Raw genomic sequence first — 13,249 nt, 5'->3', positions numbered from 1 at the left:
AGAGGCTTGAACGAGGTCGGAGCCACGCCTGCTGAGTCAGCAGCGCCAAGACCGATCCGGCCCGGCAAAGCAACTTCGAACTTCCAACGCAAGACGTCGAAAGAAAGCATCCTGCCCTGTTACGCCGCGTTGTTCTCATCCACCCACCGCCGCGATGATGTCCCAGTCTCTCCGCGCGTCGGTAAGATGGCCGTCCTCTTTGTTTGATTGATGATTTAATTGCAGACTGTGCGAACTGACTGGCTGTTTCCCAGCGCTCTCTGCTCTCCCGCGCCACCCGGCAACAGGGCTCTGTGGCCCGCCGGACCTTCCTCACAACCGTCGTGCGTCGGGGTATGTTCAATCATCCAAAAAAAGATACAGATGGAGAGATTGCTTCCTGAGCGTGTTCTGACTGTTGTTACTGTTGCAGCCGACCCCGTGCAGGACCTGTACCTCCGTGAGCTGCGTGCCTACAAGCCGACCCCCGTCAAGGCCAGCGACGCCGAGGCCCATGTGCAGAAGTTCCGCGTGCCCCAGGCTCCCCAGTCCCCCGAGGAGGCCAACCTTGCCAACGAGCTGGGCGCCTACGAGGCCCAGCAGGTCGAGGTTGAGGGCCAGGCCGCCAGCGGCGAGGCCGCACCCGTTGAGGAGAGCTGGTTCGAGGAGGAGCCTGAGGAGGATGCCCACGCTGCCCACTAAATGTGCTGCTGAGGGCTCCTAATATTTCGCATGGCTTCCCCGACGAACCTGTAAATTAACCTCATGGCATTTTTCTTCTTTCCTTCTACTCTTTTTTTTTTTTTTCCTGCACAGCTCTAGATCAATTGACAAGTGTGTGTCTGTGCATACAACCAATGCTCAATAGGCTACAGCAACACCGACGTGTTGCTAGACTGTAGACTGTACTCCCGTAGTACACCATGGTTGTACGGCATCGGTACAGTGATATCCAGGGCCAGTTGCAGATCAACCCAACGGAGCCGGTACGAAAGTACGCCGTACGCTGTACACCGTTTTGATTGATACCATCGCTGGCAAGATGACACGATGGACAGACCAGATCCTTCCTCCGCTTCCTCCGTACAGGATACATTAGACTATTTCCTCCGAGTGGAGTCGGCAACCTGGTTCCCGGCGAGTCTACGAATGGGCCTACGAGGCCGTCTACGTAAAGGGGGGGGGATGGTCCTTATATAGCTGCATCACGACGATCAATCTGACACCTCAGAAGGTTCAAACCCAATATGTACTCCATATATAGTTTCTATAGGATTGCACAGAGTGGTAACTTGTCCCGATGCCCTAGATTCCACAGCAACAGCATGTTCGTCGTGGAATGCCGGGGATTCGCTTCGAGTCCGGTGGTGGATGGCATTCCTGTGGGTGTATCATAAACGGACACTGGAAACACTGCCAACAACAGTATAGAATTGAGACCAAAGGCAATAATACTTGATCGTCATCACGGTCTTCATAAATAATGGCTCGAGAGCCCATTGAAACAAGAAATCGGAAGCCCAGATCGAGGTCAGGAGCAGTGGATCAGCTATATGCAGAGGCGTCGGCGTGTGCAGGCGAGGAATGCAGCGGAGTATTTTCACTATTGGCAATTGCCTGGAAAATACGAGCCGAAAGTTCACATCATCATAATAATCATAAACCATAAAGCTCCATGACTGGCCATCCAAGCAGGGAGAAAAGAAGAGATGAGAGTGTGTGTATACGTGTGGCAGTGGGAACTCAGCCTCAATTCTCACCCCATATAAAAACGGCACTGGGTGGGCAAGAGGAATAAGAAGGCAGCCTCATGAGACGGAGGGGATAAAAATATCAAAAAGGCAATAATATATCCCTCGACACCGACAATCTCACCAACTTCCTCCCATTTTATTGTCGTTGTGCTCCCTGTTCCAGGCAGCTCTCCACCCTCTCCTCCTCATTCTCGCTGCTCCCCTCCTTCAGTGAATCCCCCCCCCCTCTTTCTCCCCCCATCCACATCCCTCGACATTCCTCTTCTCCCTCCCACCCCTCGTTCGTCTCTTCTCCGCCAAAGCTACGGGGCCTCAGCGGCTGTCCTTCGTTCGTTCTTCCTTCCTCCCCTCGTCCTCTCGCTCGCTCGTCTCTTTGGGGGGCTGTTTCGCTGGCGTGATCGGCTCTGGGCCAGCAGCTCTAATTTCCGCTTCATCCGTTCGTTCCACAGCGGCCCCCGAGCAGGCCAAAGGCTCCGTATCGCTTCATAGCACCTGGCGACGGTTGTCTTTTTCCCTCTCGATTAAGGAGCCCAAGGACCCTGTGTTCCTTGGAATCCGCGCTCTCGCTTCGCGTCTTTTAAAGAATAAATACCCCGTCCGGGTCTCCTTTCGCTTCGCCGACTGCTGCTGCTGCTGCTGCCCCCGCCATATTCTTTTTTACCGTTTTGATTCAAAATAATCGCGCTGTTACGCTTCAATGGAAGCGAGCTATATGGTTTAATTTGACGTCGACCATTGTGCATGGAAGAGCTGGCCTCTCCACCGCCGATAGTCTCGCAATCCACAAATCTGGGAGATGTGCAGCCGTGTTTGACGATAATCTGTGTTAGCTGCTTCTAGACGGTCCTGTTAGCAGGATTGACGCTCGTGAAAAAAATCTCTCCCTCCCAAAAAAAAAAACCCCCAGAAAAATGTCTGCGGCGCCCTCGATAATGACGGCGGTCGCCGCTCTGCCCTTGGAGGCCGATTCATCAGCGCTGTCGCGCGCCGCCAGCTACAACAACCTACCCGACCTACCTGCGACCGAGCCTGGCTCGCCGGGCCTACGACGCACTTTTTCCGATCAAACGTTTCCCTCCAACCCGGAGGCGCCCTCGCCGTCGAAGGAGACTGTCGCCGCGGGCAAGGACATCCTCCGGCGGACCTCTTTGCGGGCCAAGAACAAGACGGCGACCGTCGCCGTCTCCCACTTCACCCTCTCCTCCGCCGAAGATGTGAGCACCATGGCTAGCGGGTCATCCCCCGATCAACCTGCCAACGCGATCCCAGAAACCAGGGCCCCCGAGCCCGTTGCCCGCCCGACCAAGGCCCGGTCCATGTCCGGTCGCTTAGCACATCTAGCCCGGAAGCCCTGGATCTCTAGCTCCTCATCCAGGTCGCCCTCCCCCTCGGCCAAGATCACTAAACGGAGACCCTTCTCCGGAGACGATCAATCGCCCACTCGACTCCAGACGCAGTTTCTCGAAAACCCCGTCGAACCGGCCGACGGCACGGACGAATCGCCTACCCCGGCCCGCAAGCGAACGATCCTTTACAAACGGCCGCGCCGACCGACACTGGCTGTCATTGCCCAAGAGAGCAACCCCAGCACTCCTAACAGTCCGACCACATCCAATAATCTGCGGACCAAAAACTCTCTCGAGCGTTTCACCGCCTCGCTCAATGTCAGTACCCCAGTCCTGCCTCCCATGCCCAAGGCGGCAGCTGCCACGGCAGCCGCTTTCGCCGGGGGGATCGATCCCGTGCGGAAAAAGGACGAGCTCTGGGGGGTGTTTCGAGGTCTCGAGGCCGATTACCAAAAGTAGGCTCTTTTTTTCTATATTCTTTCTCTCGCTCATTAAAGGCTCTTCCTTTTTTGCTAATAGTAAAACAGATTTCAGACAAAATCAAGTGCTCTCAAGGCCAATGTCATTCGATCCTCCCTCCTCCCTTTCCTAAGCCGTCATCAACTCCATACCTCCTGCAAATCTCTTAGGCCCGAAGACCTCGACCGTCGAGTGAACATTCTGAACAAATGGTGGACCGGGCTGTTGGAGATGCTGAATGGCAAGAACAATCAGTCAATCTCTGGCACTGACCGGCCGGTCTACCTGGAAGCCGTCGTGGGCATCATGACTCGACCGGAGTGGAGGATCCCATTTCCTGCCGCTCAGTCGGCAACACAGTCCAACGGTAGCATGTCCAATCCGCTCGACCATACCTCGACCTCGGTCTCCGAGACATCGGAGGGTTCCTCCGGCTCGGAATTTCTCATCGAGTCCATCCATCACAATATCCGGAACCTGTTCGTCCAGAATCTGCTGTCGCAGATGGCCTTTGTGGTGGAACGGATGTCTATGCGACACGCGCCAGCCAGCTTGGTAGCCTTCTGCGGGAAAGCATGCGCATACGCGTTCTTCTTCTGCCCCGGGGTGGCCGACATCCTTGTGCGTCTGTGGAATACGCCAGCAGACATCTTCCGGCGAATCCTGTCCGAGTCGGAGGTGCATAAAAGTATCAACGCCCGGTCATTTGCCCAGGAGCTGGCCTTCAACTTTCCCCCGGCATTGCGCACCCTCTCCTTCCATTCACACGCCAGTCTAGTCCGCTATCTGCGCCGGAAACCAGATGTACCACTGAATGCCTCGCAGATCCCCTGGCAAAGCCCCTGGGTATCGAGGTGGTCGGGTCGTGACACGGACCTCTTCTTCGTTTTCGTCAAGTACATCCATATTCTTTTCGCCGACGCGATCCCTCCCAGCACTGAAAAATCGCACCGGATTCTGGCTCCCGGTCTCCTGCCCGTTCATAGCCAGCTTCTGGTCGTGCTAGAGGATACGCTGTACAAGCAGTCGGCAGCCTCACCCTCCGCGGCAGCTTCTGCAGAGAATTCATCGCACTCGGTCGCAGCCATCACTTTCGACGACTTCATCGAGGGTGCCGATGCATCGGTCTCAGCCCTGCCTCTGGGTACAGCCAACAGCCACCGCTCCATGGCGGAGAACCGACTTGTCATCCTACTCCGGGATTTCCTCTCTGAGTCCTCGGTCGAGCCCAACCGCGCACGTTTGTTCTATGCCGAGTCGTTTTGCAGCGTGATGAAGGCCGGCGCCCGCAAAACCTCCCTCTTCGACCATAATGCCTGCTTCCTCCTATGTGATTTCATCGAGGAAGTCATCCCCATCCTCACGCGGTACGCCCAGTCAATCGAATCAGAGCTCTTTGATTGGAAGTTCTGGCTAGTAGTCTGCCGGCAGATGATGCAGAGCCACAACTCCCTCACGGAGATCCGGGTCTTTTCCTTCCTCTTTGGCATCTGGAACACCTGGGTGGCCACCGAGGAACGCAAGGGCGACGTCTGTCTGGGCGTCCTCCTCGATGAGCCCTTTTTCTATCACTACTTTAACCACTGGAGTCCGATGGTACGGGCTTACTTCCATCGTCTCTTGTGCTGGCGAGTCGCTCGGTTCAATGGCGAGCCAACGCCACTTGACACGTACGTCTTGGATCCCCTTTTTTGATCCTACCATGCAATTTTGCTAATCCGTTCTCAGAACCATCTATGAAACACTCTCAAACCGTCTCCAGTGTACTTGGGCGTATTACCTTGCCTTTCAATCCAAAGCCGGGACCGAGATGACCGCTCCTCTCTCCTCCGCCCCCTGCACCCCTGCTCCCGGTCGCCGGATCATCATCATTCGCTGTGATAACCACCTTCCACCCAATAATCTCTTTGTCTCGTTCGATCGCGTTGTTCCCCCAGGATCGACTGGCCAGCCACTGGCCGCGAAGATCAACAGTACTGCCGATCTGCCATCGTCGGAAAGCCAACCATCGTCGCAGAAACGCCGGTGGGGACTTCTCAAGTCCATGTTCGGAGCGGCCAAGTCTGGAGAGTCCGCCGTGGACGAGCCCGAGACGAAGACTCTTGACCAGACCGTCACGTCAGACCGGTGCTCGGACGGACACGCCCGATCCCATAACGGGTCGCTCGAGCATCTCCGGCCCAAGACGCCGCACCAGCCGTTCTCCTTCCGGTTCTCCCTGGAATGGATGGATCGGCCGCAGTGGCCCAGCAAAAACAAACGTCTCTATACGCCCTCCCTCCCTGTGGCGGCGCAACTACACGTCCAGCTTCGGTCTCGGCCTCGATCCTCGGAGACCTCGACAGAGAAATGCATCAAGAAACCGACAGAAAATGTCGAAAACGAGGCATCCAAGAATGGAGACGACGACAAGGTCACAGCAACAGAGGTATCCGCCACCCCTCCTCCCACCGACTCGTCCGTCAGCCTCCCCGAGCTGGCTGTCCCCTTCCCCACGAACCCTCTCGTGGCCAGCAAATACGCCGGCCGCGCCCTCGCGGAATGGGCCCAGATCGTCGCAGAATGCGACTGCTTCTTCGCGCGTCGCCGCGACGAAGGCGTCCCCTCCGATCGAATGGTCGAGACGCCAATCCTAGGCGTAGAAAGTTTCAGAAAGTAAATTTAATTGCATTTTAATCTTTTCTTTTTCTTATCTCCTTGATCATCTTCTTGTCCTCTTTCCTTCCCTTTTACCCCCTCCTACTGCTAATTGCATGTTTCCTTTTTGTTTCTTTTCTTTTCTTTTCTTACGGTTCATTGCATGGGTCGGCATATAAAGTTTTGGTCTGGGTTGTCTATGCCTTAATCCTTGTCTTCTCTCTTCTTCGTCTTCTTCTATTCTCTCGGTAGAGGCGGGGTTCCAACAGGTGTTTTTTTTTTTTTTTTTCTCTTCCTTTCTTTTTTTCTGTTTTCGGTGTCGGTGTACATACCAATGATATATATCCTGCATGGATGGTGTTATGATCAATGCTATTTTTGATATACTGTTGATAAGTATACTACATACTGTATACAGATCAAAAGTAGTGTAGTAACAAGAGGAAGAAACATTCATTAACACTAATAGAGACTACCACTAGTTCAAACCATAATAATGCCACTAGACTCACTGCCGCCAACTACCTACTGACTGATTTCGACATCCCCGTCAGAGAGTTTCTTCCCGTCTGCCGACGCAGCCATGTCCTCGAGCACCTCCTCCGACACAGACGATGACTGCGCAGGGGAATCCTGCACCGTCTCTGCCGCAGTCGTGGGTGACACATCAGCAGCAGCAGCAGCAGCAGCAGCAGGTTCTGTGGGTATCGACTCGGTCGAGAGCTCGACCTCGGGGCCGTCGACATCCTCCTCCACTCCGTTGGAAACGGGCTCAGAATCAGCAGCCGCGGGGTCAACAGGTTCGCCCGCCATATTCTTGGCTAGAGCCGGCGCGGCCTCGACCGGTGGTACAGGTTCGAGCGGCTCCGCTGCTTCACTCTGCGTAGCACCAACGGTCAGGCTTCCGTCCACGCCAACCTGCCACACGTTCCACGTCTCCGTGATCTTGATCTCTGGGATGGGCGGCAGCTTGGCGGTCGTCGTCGTCGTCGTTGTCACGTCACTGGCCCGCTCAGTAGCAGGCTTGCGGCGAGCGGGGCCCCGCGCTCGGCCCTTGCGTGCATCACTCAGAGGAGCTTTCTCGACCGGAGCTTCGGGCTCGCCGTCTTCCTCCTCCTTCTTTTCGGCAACCCGCGGGGCTTGCGGGCCGAGCTGCAGGCGTGAGTTCAGGTCAGACAGAAAGCCGGCCTTGAGAGCCGCTATCTTGTTGCCAACGGGGCGGGATGGGACGGCGGGTTTGCTCTTCGCTGGGGCGGCTGCGGGAGCAGCAGCCGAAGCATCCTTGGCTTGCTCGGCCTCTGGGGCCCGCCGGACGGGTCGGGTAGGAATCTGCGGCTTGGGCCGGTCGGGGATCATGGGGGGTTTGCGGTTGTCAGTGGGAGAGACGGGAGACTTGGTAGCAGCACCAGCAGCAGCAGCACCAGCTGCTGTGACATCCTGCTGCGGGCGTCGGGCCGGACGAGTCGGAATTGGCGGTTTACTGGCAGCCTCCGGGCTCTTGACTTCATCTTCACCCGCAGGTTCGATGGTGGTGACCAGTTGGTGACTCTCGGGTACATCCTCCCAAACGTCCCGGCTGGGGAACCGCTGCTTCGACAGGTCAGGTCGAGTCGCACCCTGCGGTTGTTGGGTCCCTTGTGTCGTCGTCGCCCCGAGGATGTGCGAGGCGACCCGGTGAGCGTTGATCTGCGGGGTCTGACCCTTGCGGGCCACCTCCTGGTCTGGAGTCTCGAAGGCGACGGCGACGCCGCCAGTGGGTTCCGGTTTGGGAAGGTCGGGAGTCGTCACGGTCGCCTCCAATTGGAGACTGTTCGGGGAATCTTCCCAGATATCGGCGCTCGGAAACCGATGCTTGGCCAGATCAGGGCGGCTCTTGAGACGCTCGGACAACGGCCTGGCCTTGTCGGCACCACCGTCCTCGGGAAACAGCGGTTCGTACTCTTCGACATCCTCCAGGGGAGTGTGAACGTCTTCCCGCTCCTCACCGCGCGAATTGTTTCGCGCCAGAGCGGCCATCATCCCGTAGGTGCTGGATGGGCGACTGTTCGGACGGCTATGTACACTGGGCGTCTGGCTTCGTGATTCATTGTCTTCACTGACTCTCCGCTCAAAGGTGGGGGAGATGACCGGGTGCAGGTGGGCTGACTCCGGATGGATCTCATCGGCTGCCAAGATTGGCTCCTGACGACCCTCGACACCACCGTCGACCAACCCGGGGAGATGTTCGCCCGACGCGGGGGACTTCGCAAAGCCATCAGGGTGATGCAGAGGGTGATAAGGATCATCAACATGAATCACGCGGGGTTGTTCAGAATGGTCTTCTTCGTGATCATTCAGCGCTGCCACCGTCGACTGCTTCTCTCCCACTTCGGATACGGGGAAGCTCATCTTCCGCAGCGGCGACTCGGCAACGGGCTGCGAGAGACGACGAGAGTCGGGGGGAGGTGACGCCAGGCGAGAAGTGTATTCTTCCGAGGCAATATACCCGACCTCCTCTTCCGGAGTGCCTACAGCACCGGTAGCTCCTGAAAAAAGAAATTTGTTAATTAAGAAATAGAACAATGAAATATAGAATTCCCGAAAGAAAAGAAACACCTACCCAGACCGGAGCGCTTCGGAGCTCCGCGAACGATCTTGTTCAGATCATCACTGCTCAATGCCCAATCGGGCCGGGGAGTTCCCACTCCCGGACCGTACTGGCCCTCCTCCTTGACAAATTCGTCCGGATGCTTTTCGTACCAGGCCTTCTCGAACTTGTCGTTGTGCTGAACGCCATGACCGTGGAGGCCATAACTGCCCGGGGGGAGGGACACCTCGCGGCCACTGCGGGTTCGCTGGTGGTGGCGGGCGGGGCGATGAGGGCTGCCAGAGGCGGAAGCGGCAGCTGTGGGTTCGGGGGTAAGGTAAGGACTGGGCGAGGGAGCTTGCACATCACCGGCGCCTGGATACATAGGAACTCGCTGGCCGATCTCGGGGATGCCATGGTCGTCCGACTGACGGCGCTCGGAGGAGGCCGTTGAGGAGGCGGCGCGGGACCCGTTGGCCACCGAGTGGATCGAACGACTGGACCGTTCGTTGTCGTCGTTAACGGGGGTTCCGGCTTTGCCGAAGCCCGCCTCAGCCAGCTGCCGCGAGTCTGAACGGGTGACCGCCTGCACCTGTGCCTTGGCGCTCGAGGTAGGCAGAGATGGCCTGGGGGCATGGAGCTGTAGATCACTGCCGACATTGCGCGTCTGGGCAGGAGCTTGTTGGTGACTGTCAATATCTGCGTATTCGATGCCTTCCTCGCCCAGGGAGGGTATCGTCACGCTGGGCGGACGCTGAATGGGTTCTGTGGAGGCTGTGCGGCTCACACTCGAGCCGGGCCAGTCGTTCAGCGGCGAGGGCGCATAGCTGGGGCGCATGGGCGAGATGGAGCGATCAAGACGCTTATTCGCAGGGCGAGGAGGGATGGTAGGCATGGCTATCGACGATTCCGGGGCGAGCCCCTGCTGCTGTGAAGAACGTGACGGTCGAGGGGGAACGATGGGAACAGTTTGTGTGGCCATGGTGGATAGAGAGGGATCTGCCAGGGTCACCACATTAGCACGATCAAGTCCTTGGGGGAGAGAGAGAGATTTTCTAATCAGCTGGGAGGAGGAGCAGGCAGCCGAAGCGCAAAAGGTGGACAAAAAAAAAAAGGTGGTGTACACCACAATGACCCTGCAAAAGACCAACGCCACTGAAAAAAGTAAGGATTATCAAGAATTTAGGGTCTGACTCAGAATTGAACAAGTCCAGTCTTTTGCCTTGATGGCTCGAGCCTAGCAAGAGGAGTGAAATCCTTATCTATCGGTCTCACTGTCGACACCAGTAGAGGTGGTGTCTTGAAGCTTTGGAGCTTCCCACGTAGATGAAGACCTCAAAACGAGTGGATAGAAAGGAAGAGGACAGAGATAGGAAGGGAATGAAGAGAACAAGAATGTTGGAGTGAAAAGAGAGAAAGAATCTGTGTAGATTCTTTGTTCTACCTACCAAGGTATCAGGAAGTAGCTGCAGGCAATGCAATACAGACAGAAGGAGCCTCAATTGACAAGCTGAGGCAGTGCAGGGATAGAATAGGATAGAACCACAGACAAAAGAAGGAGATGAGGGTTAATTCTGGAGCCAAGATGACTGTCAGAATGGAAAGCAAAAGTGCAGGGAAAGAGTTGCAATCGAGGGGACCACAGATGATGTATGCGCGCAGGCGCCATGGAAGCAAAAAGCGGAGCAGTGGCAGTACAGAAAGAGGCAGACCCTGTTTTGCTGCCACGGCCCACCGCCCCGTCGCGTGACGCTCTCTGACGCTCTCTGACGGCATGTGGGTATGGCCGGCCTCGTGCTTCGGCGCTGCAATACGGTATCGTTACGAATGGTGTGTGGCATTAAGTACCTACTGTAACTACCAGTAATTACTTCTTACTCTGAGAGTCTCTACGGAGTACTCTGGAGGTACTCTGTACTCTGTACTCTGTAGCTATAGGTACCTAGTAGGTACTACTAGTTAACTGCGTATTATTCACTGGCTCAACTATCTCCCAACATTGGGCCAACAACCCGTCATGAGGGATTTTCAGCTGCTCTGAACGCCAGTGTCCAGGCATCGAATCTCCGCCGATCGTTTTTCAGGGGCCTCATAATCTCTCAAGTACACTCTGGTCATTTGTACTTGTAGAGTTTTATCGGTCTAAGATACCTAACCCTTATGGCTGGTCCGTCATTGGGGCAACCGTTCAGCCTGGGATGCCTAGACCATGGTCGAGATATTAATAGAGTCAACCCATAGGTAGTAGTTCACGAACTAGTTATTTATTACTCAATAATAGATAGTAAATAGTAAAAAGCACCATTTCAATGGGTAGCTACCTCCTACCTCTGCCTAAGTACTCTGTAACAAGGTACTCTACTATCTTCCACTCATCGTCGAGCAATTAATATTGTCTCGCCCTGTAGGCTGAGGCGGTGAACAAGCCCCGCATTGCATCATCTATTAGTAGTAGGCAGTCAGTACAGTAATCATTACAGCAGTGATACTGGGTAATTTAAAGGAATGGCTGTCACTATCCCTACAGCATTTAATTATAATTTAATTCTATGGCTTAGTCCATTGACAAAACAAATAGTCATTTATTCTTATATATTTCATATCAATATTATGCCTGTTGTAGAGTATCTGCTGGTACAAGCCACCGCCCCAACGTCACGGTGGATCTGACAGTAAGGTATCTTGACTCGTAACTGTACCCCGTGTACTTAATGCCAGTCTAGACCTGCTGCCACCTTAGGTACTTATCTTCCATCAATAAAATACATTCATATACTTCCCCGCTACTCATGCCGTCAAGATAACATCTATCAGAAACACCCTATATCAAATCTCAGTGCCGAACATGTGCGTCTAGTATTCGTGGAGGGGTAACTGACATCCTCCTGCATGACGTAGGGTCTCTTGTACCGTCTGTGTACGGGAGTCTCTACGAATGAGAAACACAAAAAGGCACGCCTCTGCCTTCTCCTCGAATATCTTGCTTTCTATTGGGTTGCGGGAATTTAATACAAGGCTCCCTTGTGTACTCCGAGTACTCCGAGGGATCCAGAGGAGGTCTAGATCCGTGGGGATATGAGTATAGTACCTATGTACCTGTGATATCACTTCGAGTCTACCTACCTACCTCAGTACCTAACAGTACTTGGTGACGGACCAAGTCATTATCTAGTGCCTAACCCAACAGGGCTATCAATACGAATGAGCTCATTCTAGGCTCTGTCGTTTCTAGCACTGTATTAAACATCATGAGAAATATGTCAAGATAATACATACTCAATAATTGCCCATCTATCTGCATACAACTATTAAACAAGAATGGACCTAATGGCCCCGCCGAGGCTATCGCATGCATAAAAATACAGAACTCGGGGCAATCTCATCGGAACCGACAAAAAGAGAAGACAATCCAACAACACTTGCAGTAGTCATATCGCGTTCATGCAAGAAAAGAAAAGCTTTTCCCATCCTCTTGACGAAGAGAGAGCATGCTCTCTGCTTTCCTGCTTTTACCACCCCCCCCAGACCTTCACTAAACCTGCTGACTGCCGACTGCTGACATTAGTTCTATCCAAGAACTAGTCAAGCATATCCACAAGCATATCCACAAACTTATCCATCTAAACAATCATCTGCGCAAGACCCTGGCCACCCAGAGTCTTGCTGCCGACAAACTCTTGGCTCTTGAGACCGGCGAGCGCGTAAAAACACGACGCAATAAGCAGGAACACGGCCGCGACGATCAGGCTGGAACCGCCAGCCACCAGACTGACCCACTGGATAGCGCTGAGAACCAAGTACATGGCCGCGCGCATCCAGTTGGTAGTGAAGCGGCGGATGAACTCGTCAAACTTGGACGAGGTCGGGCATATTCTCAGGAGGAAGGGCACTTCGATGAAGACGATGACAAAGGCGGAGACTCTGTTTTTGCGAAAGGGAACCTCAATCAGTATGGTTCTGGTGGTCTTTGGCGCATGAGAGTTCAACTCACAGGCAAAGTACACTAAACACAATCCGCAGCGGATGCAGGGTGAAGATGTTGGCGATTCCGAGCGCAAGGCAGAGAAGAATGCACAGAACGCCCGTCCTGAACTGTCAGCGACAACCATAGAAGATGTACTCCGTATATAGTATATAAGACAATATCATGGATCGAGACCGAGACACGGCAAGCAAGGAGGGGGGGACACAAACCATTGTCCGTAGATACCTAGGTCCAAGCCGTCAGCACAGTTCTGCAGAAGGGGGTATTTGAAAGAAGACATACTGAAGTTTCTGGAGCGGAACTCCTCGGCGAGCGTCATCTTGTCGGATTTGATAATAAGAGCTCTTATACCAAATTCACCAAAGCAAAAATGTTTTGTCCTCCTAATCAATAGGTGGCCTTCCGTCACGCTCTCGACCCAAGGGGGATGCGTAGATCAACTCGCGGTGGTCTTCCGTTCTAGAAGAAAGCGAAAAAAAAAAAAAAGAACCCGAGATATCCCAATCTATGGAAGGTGGGTTGA

The 13,249-nt window shown here is 54.4% G+C and overlaps 4 protein-coding genes across 4 annotated transcripts; 2 read left to right on the top strand and 2 right to left on the bottom strand.

Moving 5' to 3' along the window:
• The first annotated feature begins 110 nt into the window (after nt 1-110).
• Nucleotides 111-786, top strand: ASPZODRAFT_127605 (hypothetical protein). The gene is made up of 3 exons (XM_022721795.1): nt 111-181; nt 255-333; nt 413-786. The coding sequence occupies exons 1-3, from the start codon at nt 155-157 to the stop codon at nt 679-681; spliced, it is 375 nt and encodes a 124-aa protein (XP_022586031.1). The 5' UTR covers nt 111-154; the 3' UTR covers nt 682-786.
• A 1,858-nt stretch (nt 787-2,644) lies between these two features.
• ASPZODRAFT_148787 (hypothetical protein) lies at nt 2,645-6,197 on the top strand (the record flags this gene model as incomplete). Its single annotated transcript, XM_022725417.1, has 3 exons — nt 2,645-3,534; nt 3,607-5,208; nt 5,267-6,197. 3 exons carry the CDS (start codon nt 2,645-2,647, stop codon nt 6,195-6,197), a joined length of 3,423 nt encoding a protein of 1,140 aa, XP_022586030.1.
• A 503-nt stretch (nt 6,198-6,700) lies between these two features.
• Nucleotides 6,701-9,723, bottom strand: ASPZODRAFT_56517 (hypothetical protein; the record flags this gene model as incomplete). Its single annotated transcript, XM_022728616.1, has 3 exons — nt 6,701-6,898; nt 6,974-8,697; nt 8,769-9,723. The coding sequence occupies 3 exons, from the start codon at nt 9,721-9,723 to the stop codon at nt 6,701-6,703; spliced, it is 2,877 nt and encodes a 958-aa protein (XP_022586029.1).
• Nucleotides 9,724-11,922: 2,199 nt separating this feature from the next.
• ASPZODRAFT_127601 (hypothetical protein) lies at nt 11,923-13,045 on the bottom strand (the record flags this gene model as incomplete). The annotated part of the gene is made up of 4 exons (XM_022721794.1): nt 11,923-12,662; nt 12,733-12,828; nt 12,936-12,951; nt 13,009-13,045. 4 exons carry the CDS (start codon nt 13,043-13,045, stop codon nt 12,362-12,364), a joined length of 450 nt encoding a protein of 149 aa, XP_022586028.1. The 3' UTR covers nt 11,923-12,361.
• Between the last annotated feature and the right edge of the window lie 204 nt (nt 13,046-13,249).

This window comes from Penicilliopsis zonata, assembly GCF_001890105.1.
Source record: "Penicilliopsis zonata CBS 506.65 unplaced genomic scaffold ASPZOscaffold_1, whole genome shotgun sequence".
Classification (NCBI taxonomy): Eukaryota; Fungi; Ascomycota; class Eurotiomycetes; order Eurotiales; family Aspergillaceae; genus Penicilliopsis; species Penicilliopsis zonata.
The sequence above is the reverse complement of the archived record's forward strand: the minus strand, read 5'-3'. Positions and strand labels throughout refer to the sequence as shown.

Excerpts from the sequence above, each read along its gene's own strand:
- ASPZODRAFT_127605 (XM_022721795.1), top strand. The coding sequence starts at position 155 with ATGATGTCCCAGTCTCTCCGCGCGTCG. Across the intron at positions 182-254 it reads CCCAGTCTCTCCGCGCGTCG|CGCTCTCTGCTCTCCCGCGC; the intron begins GTAAGATGGCCG and ends GCTGTTTCCCAG. Across the intron at positions 334-412 it reads CACAACCGTCGTGCGTCGGG|CCGACCCCGTGCAGGACCTG; the intron begins GTATGTTCAATC and ends TTACTGTTGCAG.